At 40.5% G+C, this 12,577-nt stretch overlaps 1 protein-coding gene across 1 annotated transcript in view; it reads right to left on the bottom strand.

The window, feature by feature from the left end:
* Nucleotides 1-12,577, bottom strand: part of cfap46 (cilia and flagella associated protein 46) — a 45,077-nt gene that overhangs the window by 19,056 nt on the left and 13,444 nt on the right. The window contains exons 18-34 of the mRNA XM_084561200.1: nucleotides 11,601-11,813; nucleotides 10,763-10,964; nucleotides 8,512-8,664; nucleotides 6,864-6,968; nucleotides 5,900-6,081; nucleotides 5,466-5,597; nucleotides 5,154-5,316; nucleotides 4,205-4,268; nucleotides 3,866-4,001; nucleotides 3,547-3,730; nucleotides 3,023-3,176; nucleotides 2,252-2,421; nucleotides 2,008-2,130; nucleotides 1,705-1,866; nucleotides 1,137-1,285; nucleotides 269-367; nucleotides 133-193 (exon numbers count right to left, since the gene is read on the bottom strand). Coding sequence (XP_084417326.1) covers nucleotides 133-193; nucleotides 269-367; nucleotides 1,137-1,285; nucleotides 1,705-1,866; nucleotides 2,008-2,130; nucleotides 2,252-2,421; nucleotides 3,023-3,176; nucleotides 3,547-3,730; nucleotides 3,866-4,001; nucleotides 4,205-4,268; nucleotides 5,154-5,316; nucleotides 5,466-5,597; nucleotides 5,900-6,081; nucleotides 6,864-6,968; nucleotides 8,512-8,664; nucleotides 10,763-10,964; nucleotides 11,601-11,813 — 2,452 coding nt within the window. The remainder of the gene's footprint in view (nucleotides 1-132; nucleotides 194-268; nucleotides 368-1,136; nucleotides 1,286-1,704; nucleotides 1,867-2,007; nucleotides 2,131-2,251; nucleotides 2,422-3,022; nucleotides 3,177-3,546; nucleotides 3,731-3,865; nucleotides 4,002-4,204; nucleotides 4,269-5,153; nucleotides 5,317-5,465; nucleotides 5,598-5,899; nucleotides 6,082-6,863; nucleotides 6,969-8,511; nucleotides 8,665-10,762; nucleotides 10,965-11,600; nucleotides 11,814-12,577) is intronic.

Here is a 12,577-nt window from a genome sequence, read left to right as displayed (position 1 = left end):
GAGAACTAAGAAAATCTGAGTAAATTTAAAGTTGTTATTCTTAATGATAATTTCTTTAACTTGTAAGCTGTTACAAATACACAGAAAAAAAAATCAAACATAGATGGATCGATTTTGTGAGCACGAGCTGACCTGGTTATAAGCTTTCTGAAGCGTTCTCCTGTCCTGTGAACGAGCTATGGCTTGGCGGCACCTGAAGTCATGAATACGATAGTACAGGTTATAAAAGATGTACAAACATTAAATTTTTACAGCCGACTTCACGTACCTCATTTGTTCTTCTTCTTTGATTCTGCTCAGAGTCAGAAGCTTCTCCTGATATGGTGAATGTGTCTCCAAACCCAGCTGAACACACGTCCTCACAATTCTATTCAGGCAAATGAAGAGCAACAAGAAAATTTGGCTGTATTGCAGAGCAACAAACTGTGTCACGAGTTGGTTGCCGTGCATTTCCAGGTGTTGAATAGCTAAAGAAGTCATTGTCTTTACATCTTGTCACAAAACAGACTGGATATTCATGTAAAATAATGAAATGAAACTTCTCACATTTCACAGTGCTTTTCTATAAGATTTTCAGAAAGCTAAACAAATCATCAACATTACCCACAATGCAAATGGCACCTCTACACGTTTGACTGGTGATTCGGGTATGTTATGTGCTGCTGTTACCTCAGTACTCTAGCTTCACGCAAGAATGATGAGACAAGGTCTGCGTCACATCTGTCAAAATGTGAATGTGCAAATGTTTTTCCATATTTGTATTTGATATTTTCCACACACCACCACATTTTTTCTAATTTTTCTCCATAATGTTTTGGTGTCAGTCTCAGGTGCACCAGACAGGCCTGCCTTGGGATGAGGATTAAAGGGTACAGGGTTATGGCCAAAAATGTGTTTTGAGAGATAACAGTGACCACCTTTCACTACCAAATTCCAAACGCTTCATCTTTAAGTTGAAGTGAATATTTGTGCCAAATTTGAAGGAGTTCAAGGGAATGGGGCAGACAGCTGAACAGATTTTCACAACCCCTTCTGGCGCCAGTATTGCTCAGATGGTTCTTCTCAGCTGTATGCCTCAAGCTCAGTTAAAATACCTTGATGTGTGTCATTTTCTTTGAAAGCATTAGTGTTTTTACCTAAGTCGGTAGAGGTCAGAGAGGCTCCTCCTGTCCAAAAGGTCATGAGCAATGGTCTCGGCTAAGTGCATAACGGGCAGGGTCAGGTGGTCAAGTGACAGCGATAGTAGTTCTTTTTCCAGTAGGTTGAGATAAAACAGGCTTTGTGTCTGCAACCAAACAAAGAAAATGAAATAAAAGTCATGTAATCTCCCAAGAAAGCCTCAGTACAACCCAGTGTATTAGCTGGAACATAAACGGGCCAATGATCCCATCTGTTTGGTCCATTCCCTGACTAATGACATCCAGTCTCATCACGTATTTCGAACTGATTGAGGTGGTAGCTCAATACACTGGTTCTAATACATGTTGTTTAGAATACAAGGGTTTCAGCCATTTAAAACTGATCTCCAAAAATCAATGAGTGTATTTTCTCACGACCAGCAAACAGCAACTTCTTTTTGCTGCTGAGTATTTGATACTATAAAGCCAGCAGATACGCCTGCTATGTTGAGAATCTCAGACAATGCCACAAATAATAGATTGTTACAACACCGAGAGAAACGTGTGACAGAGGTGAGATTCGTGCCTGCTTTGTAATGCTGTGTGTATTGATACAGTGGGGATTGCTGTTGGTTCTGAATATGTCCCTGGCCAGGTCAGGACAGGTGTAGCGCGCCCAGTCCCTCAGGGTGGAAGGAAGTGTCTGATCCAAGACGACAGGTTTAGGTCTTTCTTCTGCAGGGGTAGGCTGGTCAAACAGACGAGACACAGGATTGAAAACTCAGGATGAGAATAATTACTTATTAAACAAGATATTATTGTTTTTCTGTCACACAGACAGACTAAATTATAGTAGGTTATAAACTCAAATATGAGCCGTAGGACTTACATCTTTCCCTTTTTTGCTCTTCCCCTTTTCTTTGCCTTTTTTGGATCCGGCAGAGAGAGGAGACTGTAGTGACTGAGTCTTTGACATGTCACTGGAAATTTCACAAGCCACTGCCACCGAAACCTGCAGTAGAACATTGTGCACATACTGTTCATGGAAAGTCTTCCCTCAACTCAGGAATAATTTGCATCAGAAACTTTTTCCACATGGTCAAAGTCGAGGAGTAGTGGGTACGAAGCAGTACCTGCCATATTTGGAGCACAAAGGTGTAGGCTCTGAGCAGGTTGAGCTGGTGCTCGGGTGAAGTCTTTTCAGCCATGACAGCGAGAAGAGTGTGTGCTTGTATTAAGTAGTCAAGGCTACGCACATCCTTCAGACTGGACACATTTTGTGCGAATAACAAGCCATGGACTTCTACCTGGGACTCGCATCTCTCCATAGACTCATCCGCTAGAGGAAATATTTACATATAACATTGACTGTAAGGAACAATTTAACATGAGACAAGTCAGATATACACAACACTCACACAACATAGCTGAATAACATCAATTAAAACATTATTCTTAACGATGAATAGAGTTAAATACTACAGAGATAAAGAGATAAAGTGTTCAGTGTTTAATTTAATGGGGCTAAATGCCAGATATTAAAAATACATCAGTCTTTTAAATAGTGAGATATCATTCAGTTTCTTTCAAAGTACAAACACTCGATTCTAATGATGATATAACTAAGAGACAGATGTGTCACGGCTCTTCTCCGGATCAGACAGATCAGATGTTATTTTCTGTGTTAACAGTGTGAAACATCAGGAGATTCCCTGAAATAAAACTATACCGTCACAACCGTTCAAACTGAACCCATGTGACAAAGGACCCCTGAGATATCTGCATCCCATTCCCACATGTGTAACTCAGAATCTGTTTCCTTCCCTACAGATTTTAGAGTGCACAGTAACATAATTAGCAAAACCACCCAGTCACACAGCTGTGTCTGAGCCAGTGAATCCTACCTCCTCCGCCTGCCCGTCCAGGTTCCAAGTGTAAAAGGATGTCGATTGCCCATTGAACCTGGTGTTGGGCATCTCCTTTTGGGAAGTTGTGACAGTACAGCCACGCTCCAAATTCAAGCAGGATGCTGACTTTCTGCCACAGAGTCTCTGCGCTCTGCTCGCAGATGGGATTTAAAATAGTCGATCACTTTATTATAGGGATGACAAGAAAAAGTCTTCTCACAGAGACCTCTGAAAATGTTGTTACTCACTCAAAGCCTACCTCTTACCCTAAAATTAACCAAGGCACAACTGAGAAAAGAGGATTCATAAGAGGTACATGAAGAGGAACATGTAGTAACATGCATTCTCCACATGATGGTGCTAGAGCCATTGCTAAAAAATATTAAATATTGTCTTCCCTCAGTGCGAAACAATGATAGTAAATTATCTTCAAGATTACATTTCAAAGTCACCTGCATAAATGTGATGATGGACCAGCTTTTAGTGACAATGTTAAAATGGTGTCAGTGCACAGGTTTTACCGTGAGAGAGCTGATGGCTTTCTGGTAGCATGTTAGCTGTTCGGTTATGGTGCCAGCACACAGTGCCACTCTGTGCCACATCCAGGAACAGCACTCCTCTCCTTCATCTTGTAATTTCTGCATGTCCAGCAGCACACTTTCTCCCAGACGTGCTTTTACCGGTATACCATATTTGAGCAGAGGTCTGGGAAAACACAGAGGATAATAAGATGTCTGTCTGTATATGTACCTTTCCAGTCTCATCTCATCTCATTTCCTCTCTCATCTCTTTCCCCCATTCCTCACTGTGATCATTTTTTTTTTTTTTTTTTTTACTCACAGTCGGTGTCTGGAGCGAGGCATGTCTCTCATAGCTTTGTCAAGCACCTGCAGAGCACTTCCAAAGTCTGCTTTATCAACGTGGATGTGGAGCAACAAAATGTAAATGGCTGCTCTGACGGTTAGGTCCTCTTCATCTGCTCAAAGGGGCGCATATGCAAAAAACATGAATATTTAGTTGAAATTTTGAAATATAATCCAAACAAAACATATCATAACTTCATAACTTGAAGAGCTAACCAAATAAAATCCTTACAGTAAACAAAAACTACCATGAGTCCATCGGCAAAAGAAAAATATATCATGGCTGGAAGAATTTTAGGGTTCATTTAGCACCTACTTGTTGCTCCGTGTTTAGAGCTCCCAAGAGGCAGTGCTGTCAATCCTTTCACTTTGCCCTGTTTCTGAAAAAGAAAAGGAAAAAGATGAATACTTTTATAATTAATAGTAGTTAGAATTAATAGATTAATGAAAGTAATAAAAACATGAAATAAGTACAAACATTTTAAATTAAATACAGTGGAAATCGCACATGTGTTTGTACACATGAGGGAGTAAAGGATATGGAAATATTATAATAAGTCATGGTCATGACGTTGAGGTTTGTGAGCTCAACGTGTTTGATCTGCTGGGAGCAGGCTTGACTGTAGGCTGGAAAGCAGGATGGAAAGACCTGCGATAATGCTCATTCCCACAGCGTAGATGAAGCAGGCACTGACACAGTGCCCACAAGACTGAAAGGGTATGTTGGTAGTAGTGGTAGGTAATTGGTCATGGTGAAAGATCACGAATAAAATATACGCTAAATTGCTATCTGACTTTCTTCTGTATATCACACCGCCCCCATCGGCCTTCTACAACCAGAATATATTCAATGACAACACATGACAATATGGGATTGAGGACACACTTTCATCCTCCTGTAAACTGCCTTGAATTATATATCAGAGAGTTCGAGTTATTTCACAGTTGAGCAAATATTTTTCCACCCTGGCTGGATCTCTGTCCAGAGGCAGAGAGTGGGAGATGTTTTTTTTGTTTGTTTTTTTCACAGCTGAGTACACCCACAACTTTTCCTCGTTCCCCTGAAGATTTTCCTTTTCATCAGTTTTATCATCAGCTATAGATAATGGAGCAACTCTAATGTGTCAGTAAGATTAAATAATTCAAGGTAATAGCGAAAAGCTAATAAGATGTAAAAGGTTATTTCTGACTGTCATTCAGTTCTTGTTTTGCACGCTTGCTGTTCTTTTTGTTGTAAGTACTTTTTTCTAAAGTGGGATTCATACATTTTGGTGTTTAGTGGTATGATCCAGGGCATAAAGGATCTTCTCCAGGTGCCCCTGGAGTTGCCATCTTTCCTGAAGGCTCTGTGTCAGGGGTAGACAAGTGTTCCAGTAATGTCTGGCAGCTGTAACACACAATGCTGGACTGACAGCTTTCTCTGAGAAGCTAAGGACAAGAAAGAAAGAACAAAGCAGTCTGATAAATGCTAAGAAATTATAAATGTCAAGCCAATGTTGAATAAGCAGATTAAGGGAGAGATTAAGCAGCCTGAGGCATTAGTCAATATATTATTATAGATTTTTTCTAAACATTACCTGACACTGGACAGAAGCACCTTCATAGCCTCTTTGTAAGCATTTAGATCTCCACAGGACTCATCGATTAAACTCAAACCTCTCAGACAGGCTGCGCTGCTCAGCATCTCATTCACTGCAGTCGGGCCATACCTGCAGATGTGAGGAAATGTATTAGCTGTCAATCAGAATCCATCAGTCAATCATCAAAATTGTAAACCGGACTTGCTTAATTCAAGGTTCATGAAAAAATGCAAAGCAATGCCTGCCTATTTACATTAACTGCAATCCTTTTTAGTATGCACAAGATGTCGTAGTGCTTTCCATAACAAGGCAAACACATTCCTACTAAGTGTAGTCTTCCTTGGCTATTTATATGAATTAAACAAAAAGATAGATCTATCTAGGTGTTTCTTGAACTCATCTTTTAATTGTAAACAGTCAACTACACTTACAAAACACAGGGCATGGAGTTGAGACACTTTGCCGCCGCTTCTTCCAGCTGCAGAGCACGCTCAGTGCAGCTCAACACCAAGCTGTGGTCCTTGACATGGTGGCAGAAGGCAGCCAGCTGGCACCACACCTGCAACTCCACCACAGCATCGCACCAGCTGCATTCAGATGCCATGCTCACCAGCTTTAGGTGAGGAGTGAAAAGAGGGGAGAGATGGAAATGTAGAAGTGGTGACAGGAAAGGAAAGGAAGAGAGGAGGGGTTGTGAGAAAAGAAGGGAGGAGAGAATGAGATAAAATATGTGAGAAGAGGTACGGTGGAACATCGGAGAGGCAGTGACATAAAGGCAGGGAAATTATAGAGGAGAGGGGTTAAGTCATGGAAACAGAAATAAGAGAAAGGTAGAAAAGACAAAGAGAGTGATGCAACAGCAAGGAGGAGAAAATGGGCAGAATTGAAAAGAAGAGAATAAAGCAAATAAAGCAGAGGGCATGGAGGGAATGAAGGACGCATGCAGGGAGAAAATGTAATAGAGGGAGGGTGGGAAGTGATTGAAAAAGGGGATGAGTTGATAGAATTCAAACGGAGAGAAGATTAGTAAAGCGTGTAAGAGAGGAGGGGGTGATTGAAAAGTGAAACAGAAGAGGTGAAAACAGGGGACCGTTGGGGGGGAGTGAATGACAGAGAGAGAAGATAGCATTGAAAAAAGGGTCAAACTGTCACCAAGAGAAATTCTCTACGGGAAAAAAAAAAAATGCAGCACAACTCATGTCAAAGAAATCTCTGATAAGTATTATCTAACCAAAGCACGATGATTAAGTCTTTTTTTATATATATATATATATATATATATATATATATACATACTGACACATGATGAGATGTACGCAGGGCACATGGGTCAGCTTGGCATCTGTTGTTGCCATCTGAGCATCAGCTACTGTAGGAAAACAGAGGAGTACATACTGTGGAGAGGTTGGGAACAGTGAACTCCATATGCCTCGGGTTCCTATTGCACTGGAGCATCTCCACTCCAACCAGCACACGCGTCATCACCGACACTTCCTCACACTGCAGATGAGGGAGAGAGCAATGATACGCTGAGCGCTACAGTGTAGTCCCCTTCTTAATATATACCAAACCCTTAAGTTTAATTATAGAGAAGATATATATATATACATGCATTGCTATTTGCTTATATATTATACATGGACTTGCAGTATGATTATTGTATGTGTTCCAAATACTGCAGAGACGGCCTTGTTGATAATGTATGACTTCCCAGTGTGTGGAAAACAAGTTGATAAATGATTAATTGATTGCAATTAAATATGAACCCCATTTATAATAACACTGCATTTCTTAATTTGCATGGCAAAAAAAAAAAAAACCTCATCTGGCTGCAAAGCAAAGCACACCAGGCTGAAGGGACTAATGTAGGGCAGGAAATTCTTGGCTGACAAATGGCTGTGGGATTATGGTGACTAATCAAACAGTCCATTTAACTGACAAATTGTATAAACGTTTTCCCCGCAATCTTGTCCCACTGTAAACCGGTACAATTGGCAAATATGTCATGCAGAAATGATCACAGGCCAGCGGAAACGGTGGTGTAATATGGACAGGCTGGAGATAACACCTACAACATCAACAAGACTAATAAACTTGTCAGTAATCATACAGATATAGACACAAAAGCACTGTGTAGAGGAACTGCAAGTAGACCATAATACAGGATACATTATGAATGGGACATGGTGATGTTATGACACTGAGTCATACAGTTGTCTTGGCAAGAACTCAGTGTCTCTTTCATTCCAAGTATTTTGTTGTGCAGTAAAAAGCTCTCTAATTAGCCATTTCTACCTTAGTTTATATATATATATATATATAAAAACATGACAGCCCCTTGAAGTGAAAATGAAAGTAATTGCACAGGAGGATATGGAAATAGCTTCACTGTACTTCTTAATCATCTTTGTTGCATCAACAGTTCATAGAGTTTATATATCTGCCACCTCCCAACTAAAATCTATGCAGGAATACAGTGATCACAACTTAAAAAGAGTCAAAGTTATAAAAATGTTTTTACTTTTCACAAAACTCTGGTGTGTAGAACATTAACACTCCGTGCAGAGTGCAGACAGGACCAAAACTGGGCTTTTGATAGTTACTTGTAAATTAGGATAAGACACTAAGACAAAACAAGACGTCCTACTCATATCTTATTCCATTACGATTCTAAAATTAACCTTGCTGTTTTACATCAGTTTAAAAGCTTGGAAAATCGAAATAAACAGAGCGTCTTAAAGCTCTTAAATATGCTGCCAAGGAGCACCCATTGTGACATGTTGGGTACACTTGCATGAAGAAGAAGGCGGCTGATACATCTGTTATTATTAGCATGGATTCCCAGTAATAGTGTAACTAAGTGTATAAACTGAAAATGAATTTCATGCATGAAATTAACAAATGCCACAAGTCCACCAGTCATCTTTATAAACTGACAGTCGTAGGCTGAGAAAAGAATCCTAACCCCTGGAGCCGATTGCATCATTGCCAGTTAAGCTTAGCAAGCAGCACAAAAAAAGTTCTGGACTGAAAAGAATGGTACCTCGTCTTTGAGCGTCTCCATCTTTGAGCCAGTCTGCTGTTGCAAGAGTCTCTTGATGTGCCCCCATGTGGCCAACAACTGTTTTATTGCTGCGATGGGGATGGTCTCCCCTGGGATGTGGCAACTGGATATGTGAAGAGCGTAGTCACACAGCTAGGGGAGAGTGTAGACAACAATAATGAGCTTGCATTCTCCCTAGGTTATGGTGCCTGAGAACCTCAATAAGTAGAATATTACTCTAGTCAAGAAACTGCACGAGAATAGATGATGAAGATGTAGCCTGTCAAAAGTTTATTTCAAATAGAACACATCATGATGCATATTTGAAAGACTCCCGACACACCCTAGACTCTCTTTCAGACACAACGTACACAATGTCTCACTGAATTCAGATTCCAGTAAGACTTTGTTCCAGTTAGACACTGTATCTGACCCCGCTATACGGTAGACTATTTATAAAACATGAACTGCAAAGGATCATTTTCATCTTTCCTTCAAAAGGAAACAGACGCCGTGAAATATGGTTAATAATTCACTGATAATATGCTTTTCATCTGAACTTAGAGCTCATATTCATGGCGGACCCTTGGAAGAGAAAGGCAGAAAAGAAACAGAGTTTAATTGGCAGCAAAGAGAACAGAGAAATGTGACTTCAATAGCACAAAGGAACCCAGTCATGAAAGCTACATGTGAGTGTGTTTGCATGTGTGCGCAACCATGGTTGGACGTATCAAGGGATGTACAAAATAACAAAATGAATCCCGAGAGTGCTGTGATGCTTCGGTGCACTTTATGTCATAATATCTTGTTGAGGAGGAATCTGTGCTATCTAAAGGCCATGCATTTCTTAAAAACAGACACATAATTAAGTTTATCTTTGACTATTATCCTCCTTTTGTGTTGAGAGAGAAGTCTTAAAATACTGTATGCAAAGTGGTTTTCTTTATTTGCGACCTTATATGCAGTGGTGTAACCATTGCCTTCTTAACATATAAAGCACTGCATCGAACAACGCAGGTCCAGTTGTCAAAAGCAGAAAGGACACATGCCGCATGAGTTCCCACTTTCATTTCTACTCTATTTCGTCACATTTTCTGTCTGCTGTTACCGTCACTGTCAAATAAAAGCAAAAGGTTCATAAGTGGAATCGCATCATCCATAACCGGATAAACCGAAAGATTAAAAGCAAGCTACGTCGGTATAAATATAGATTTGAAAGTCAAACGTCTACATGACTGACAGCGTGTAAATGGTTTTCATCCACGTGATGCCTTCACAAAAGATGAAAATTTTACTATCTGGACGCGATTCAGCAAAACTGCATTCAGAGATTAAAAACACGCTCTTTGTAACAGTTTTCTGAGATTCCAATAAGTTCTTAGGCTTCCGCAGTAGAGATTTCACACATTATTGTCAGTGGAAAGTTCATAAACTGAAAGAAAAAACAGCTCAAAACATGTCAGTCAATCTGAGGGGGGACTAACAGAGGGCCCGTCATGTGTGCTCCAACAAGATCCATCCAAAAAAAACAGATATGCAACCAAACGTGCTTTGTTTTTGTAATGTGTCATATATGTAGAGCCTCCTTGTTTGAGTTACATGTTACATAATCTACTACTAGTATATGTATATAATGTAAACTTCTTCTCTTTGCAGAACTGAATTAAGTTGTTGTCTGGAAGAGGAGAGAGTGACTGGTTTATGTGTGCTGTGAAGACAAATTAGACATGTTTGATTTCAAATTGGCAGCACAGGACCTTACTATAATAAAAAAGCAGTAAATTAAATGTTACCTGATATTCCCTAGCCTGACATGGTAGGCTTAGCTGTTTTTAAACTGTCTACATATGTTACAGATGTTTCGTAGTAGTGGCTGATGTTGAGGTTTTAGTTAATTGTTCATTAAACACTGAAATGATTTTGAGATAGTTAGCACCCAGGTATACATTATTGTTTGTAATGTAAAATGTGACGAAAACGTGACCAGTAAGTTTCAGATTTGTCTGGTAAAATTAATTCTAACTAGAAACTCGACAGACAAAAATAATGATTGACAGGGCAAATTGCATACCACCACCTACACCAACATTTGTTTAAAAGGCTGGTTCATAAGATCCGAAAATGTAACTGAAACTTCACTAATTCTATGGTACTGACTCGTTAAGACATGTATTAAAACATACAGCCACACACAGTGGCCCATTACCCCCATCTCGCTCCCCACATCCACACAGTGACTTAGGTGACACACCTCTAATGCTTTGCGGACATCTTGCAGGGCAGCTGGGTCTAAGAAAACCCCATGAACACTTCCAGCTTTCTCCATCCCCTTCTCAGCTCTCTTTTTCTCCTTGTCTCCCGATGGGGCAGGCTCAACACCGTCTGGTCCCGACAGAGGCTGGATTAACCCCCGGGCCACGGCATCACACAGGAGCACTAACAGAGAACGGTTCCTGAGACATAAAATGCAAAGAATGTTCCAAACTGACTATCAGATCTGGGAGAATAAGAGCTGAATGAAAGCTGGACTTAGAGGCCAAGCGTTTTTGTTCTAGGTCTTCCTGAAATGAGAAACCCTTACAACGGATTTATAGATGAGAATGTCACTGCATCCCAAAATTCTCACAATTACTGCTTAGCCCAAGGACAGTTTGGGCTGTTTTCATAAGCGTATGCTGCTTCTTTCCAAGGCTAAAAATAAAAGCAGAGTTGAAACCATCTTAAATTCTGAAAACAAATTTATAAATATTTTACACAGCTGTGCCTAAAATTATTTTCTGAGGACAAATTCACCAGTTGCTATTAACTAAAAAAGTACCCATTTGCAAGTTTCACGGATGTTGTAAACACAGTAGTTCCCAGGGGTTAATTCATTTCATTCAAAAGCCACTGAATAATTTCAAACTGCTTTTTTTCATGTTGAAATGCTGACATTTTGCGTGTAACAACTTATTTTATGATGAAAGTTGACATCAACAGCAACTTCAGAAAATCAGGGTTGAATTTCGCTACTGTTGGAGCAGCCTGGTTCTCCAAGCTAAAAACAAATATACAGACATACATAACAGAAATTTGGACACTCAGCCTACCCAGTGTACTCAGTCTTTTGGAACATGTCAACCAGCTTCTGGAAAGTGGGAAGCAAGCACTGGTATTCTCCCGCTGCCAGCAAGTGGCTATTATGGTTCCACAGGTAAATGGCTGCATTCGCTACCACCCACGGCTCCTTGATCTCTGCTCCAAGCTCCCCTGCCCGCAAGAAGCTGGAGGTGGCGTAGGTAGACAGCGCTTGGATCCAGTCTCTGGGTAAGAGAAGTATAAGGATAGAGTAGAGAGTGGGAAAGTGATCGAGAAGGCAGTAATTCTGTGTGACAGAGAGAGAGACAGTAGTGGCCGTGACAGCAGGGGGGGGGGCTGGAGCCTAACCCAGCTGTCACTGGGTGAGAGACGGGGTTGTACACCCTGGACAGGTCTCCAGTCTATCGCAGGGCTAACACAGAGAGACAGACATCCATTCACACTCACACCTACACCTATTTAGCATCACCAACTAATAACCCAGAGAGAACCCACGCAGACACAGGGAGAACATGCAAACTCCACACAGAAAGGCCCCAGTCGGCCAAAGGATTAAAACCCACAACCTTCTTGCTGTGAGACATCAGTGCTAAAAAGATCACATACCAGACAAAAAAGTTAATAAATTAAAAAAAGTTCTCATTACTTGTTTCATTTGCTGAATAAAAGAGGCAGGTATTTTATGCAAGATGCGTTTAATGAGGTGTGGGGAATGTAGTTGCATGAGATGTGGCCAAGAGCAGCCCTTGAAAGCATCACTGACCTTGGATAAATGACAATTATAAAGATGACCATAATAACAATAAAGGCCACAAAAGGAATTTGAATTAAAAGCGAACTGTTCCCAGAATACAGATTCCACCCACACACACTGCACTTTTAATTCAGGCAAATTAAGTAAGGGAAGTAGCACAGTCGTTCCACTGCTGAATAATAATAAAAAAAAAAGTTTCTTGACTAATGCCATTTCGCCTGAAACAACCATGAC

Source organism: Chelon labrosus (assembly GCF_963514085.1).
Source record: "Chelon labrosus genome assembly, chromosome: 15".
NCBI lineage: Eukaryota > Metazoa > Chordata > Actinopteri > Mugiliformes > Mugilidae > Chelon > Chelon labrosus.
The sequence above is the reverse complement of the archived record's forward strand: the minus strand, read 5'-3'. Positions and strand labels throughout refer to the sequence as shown.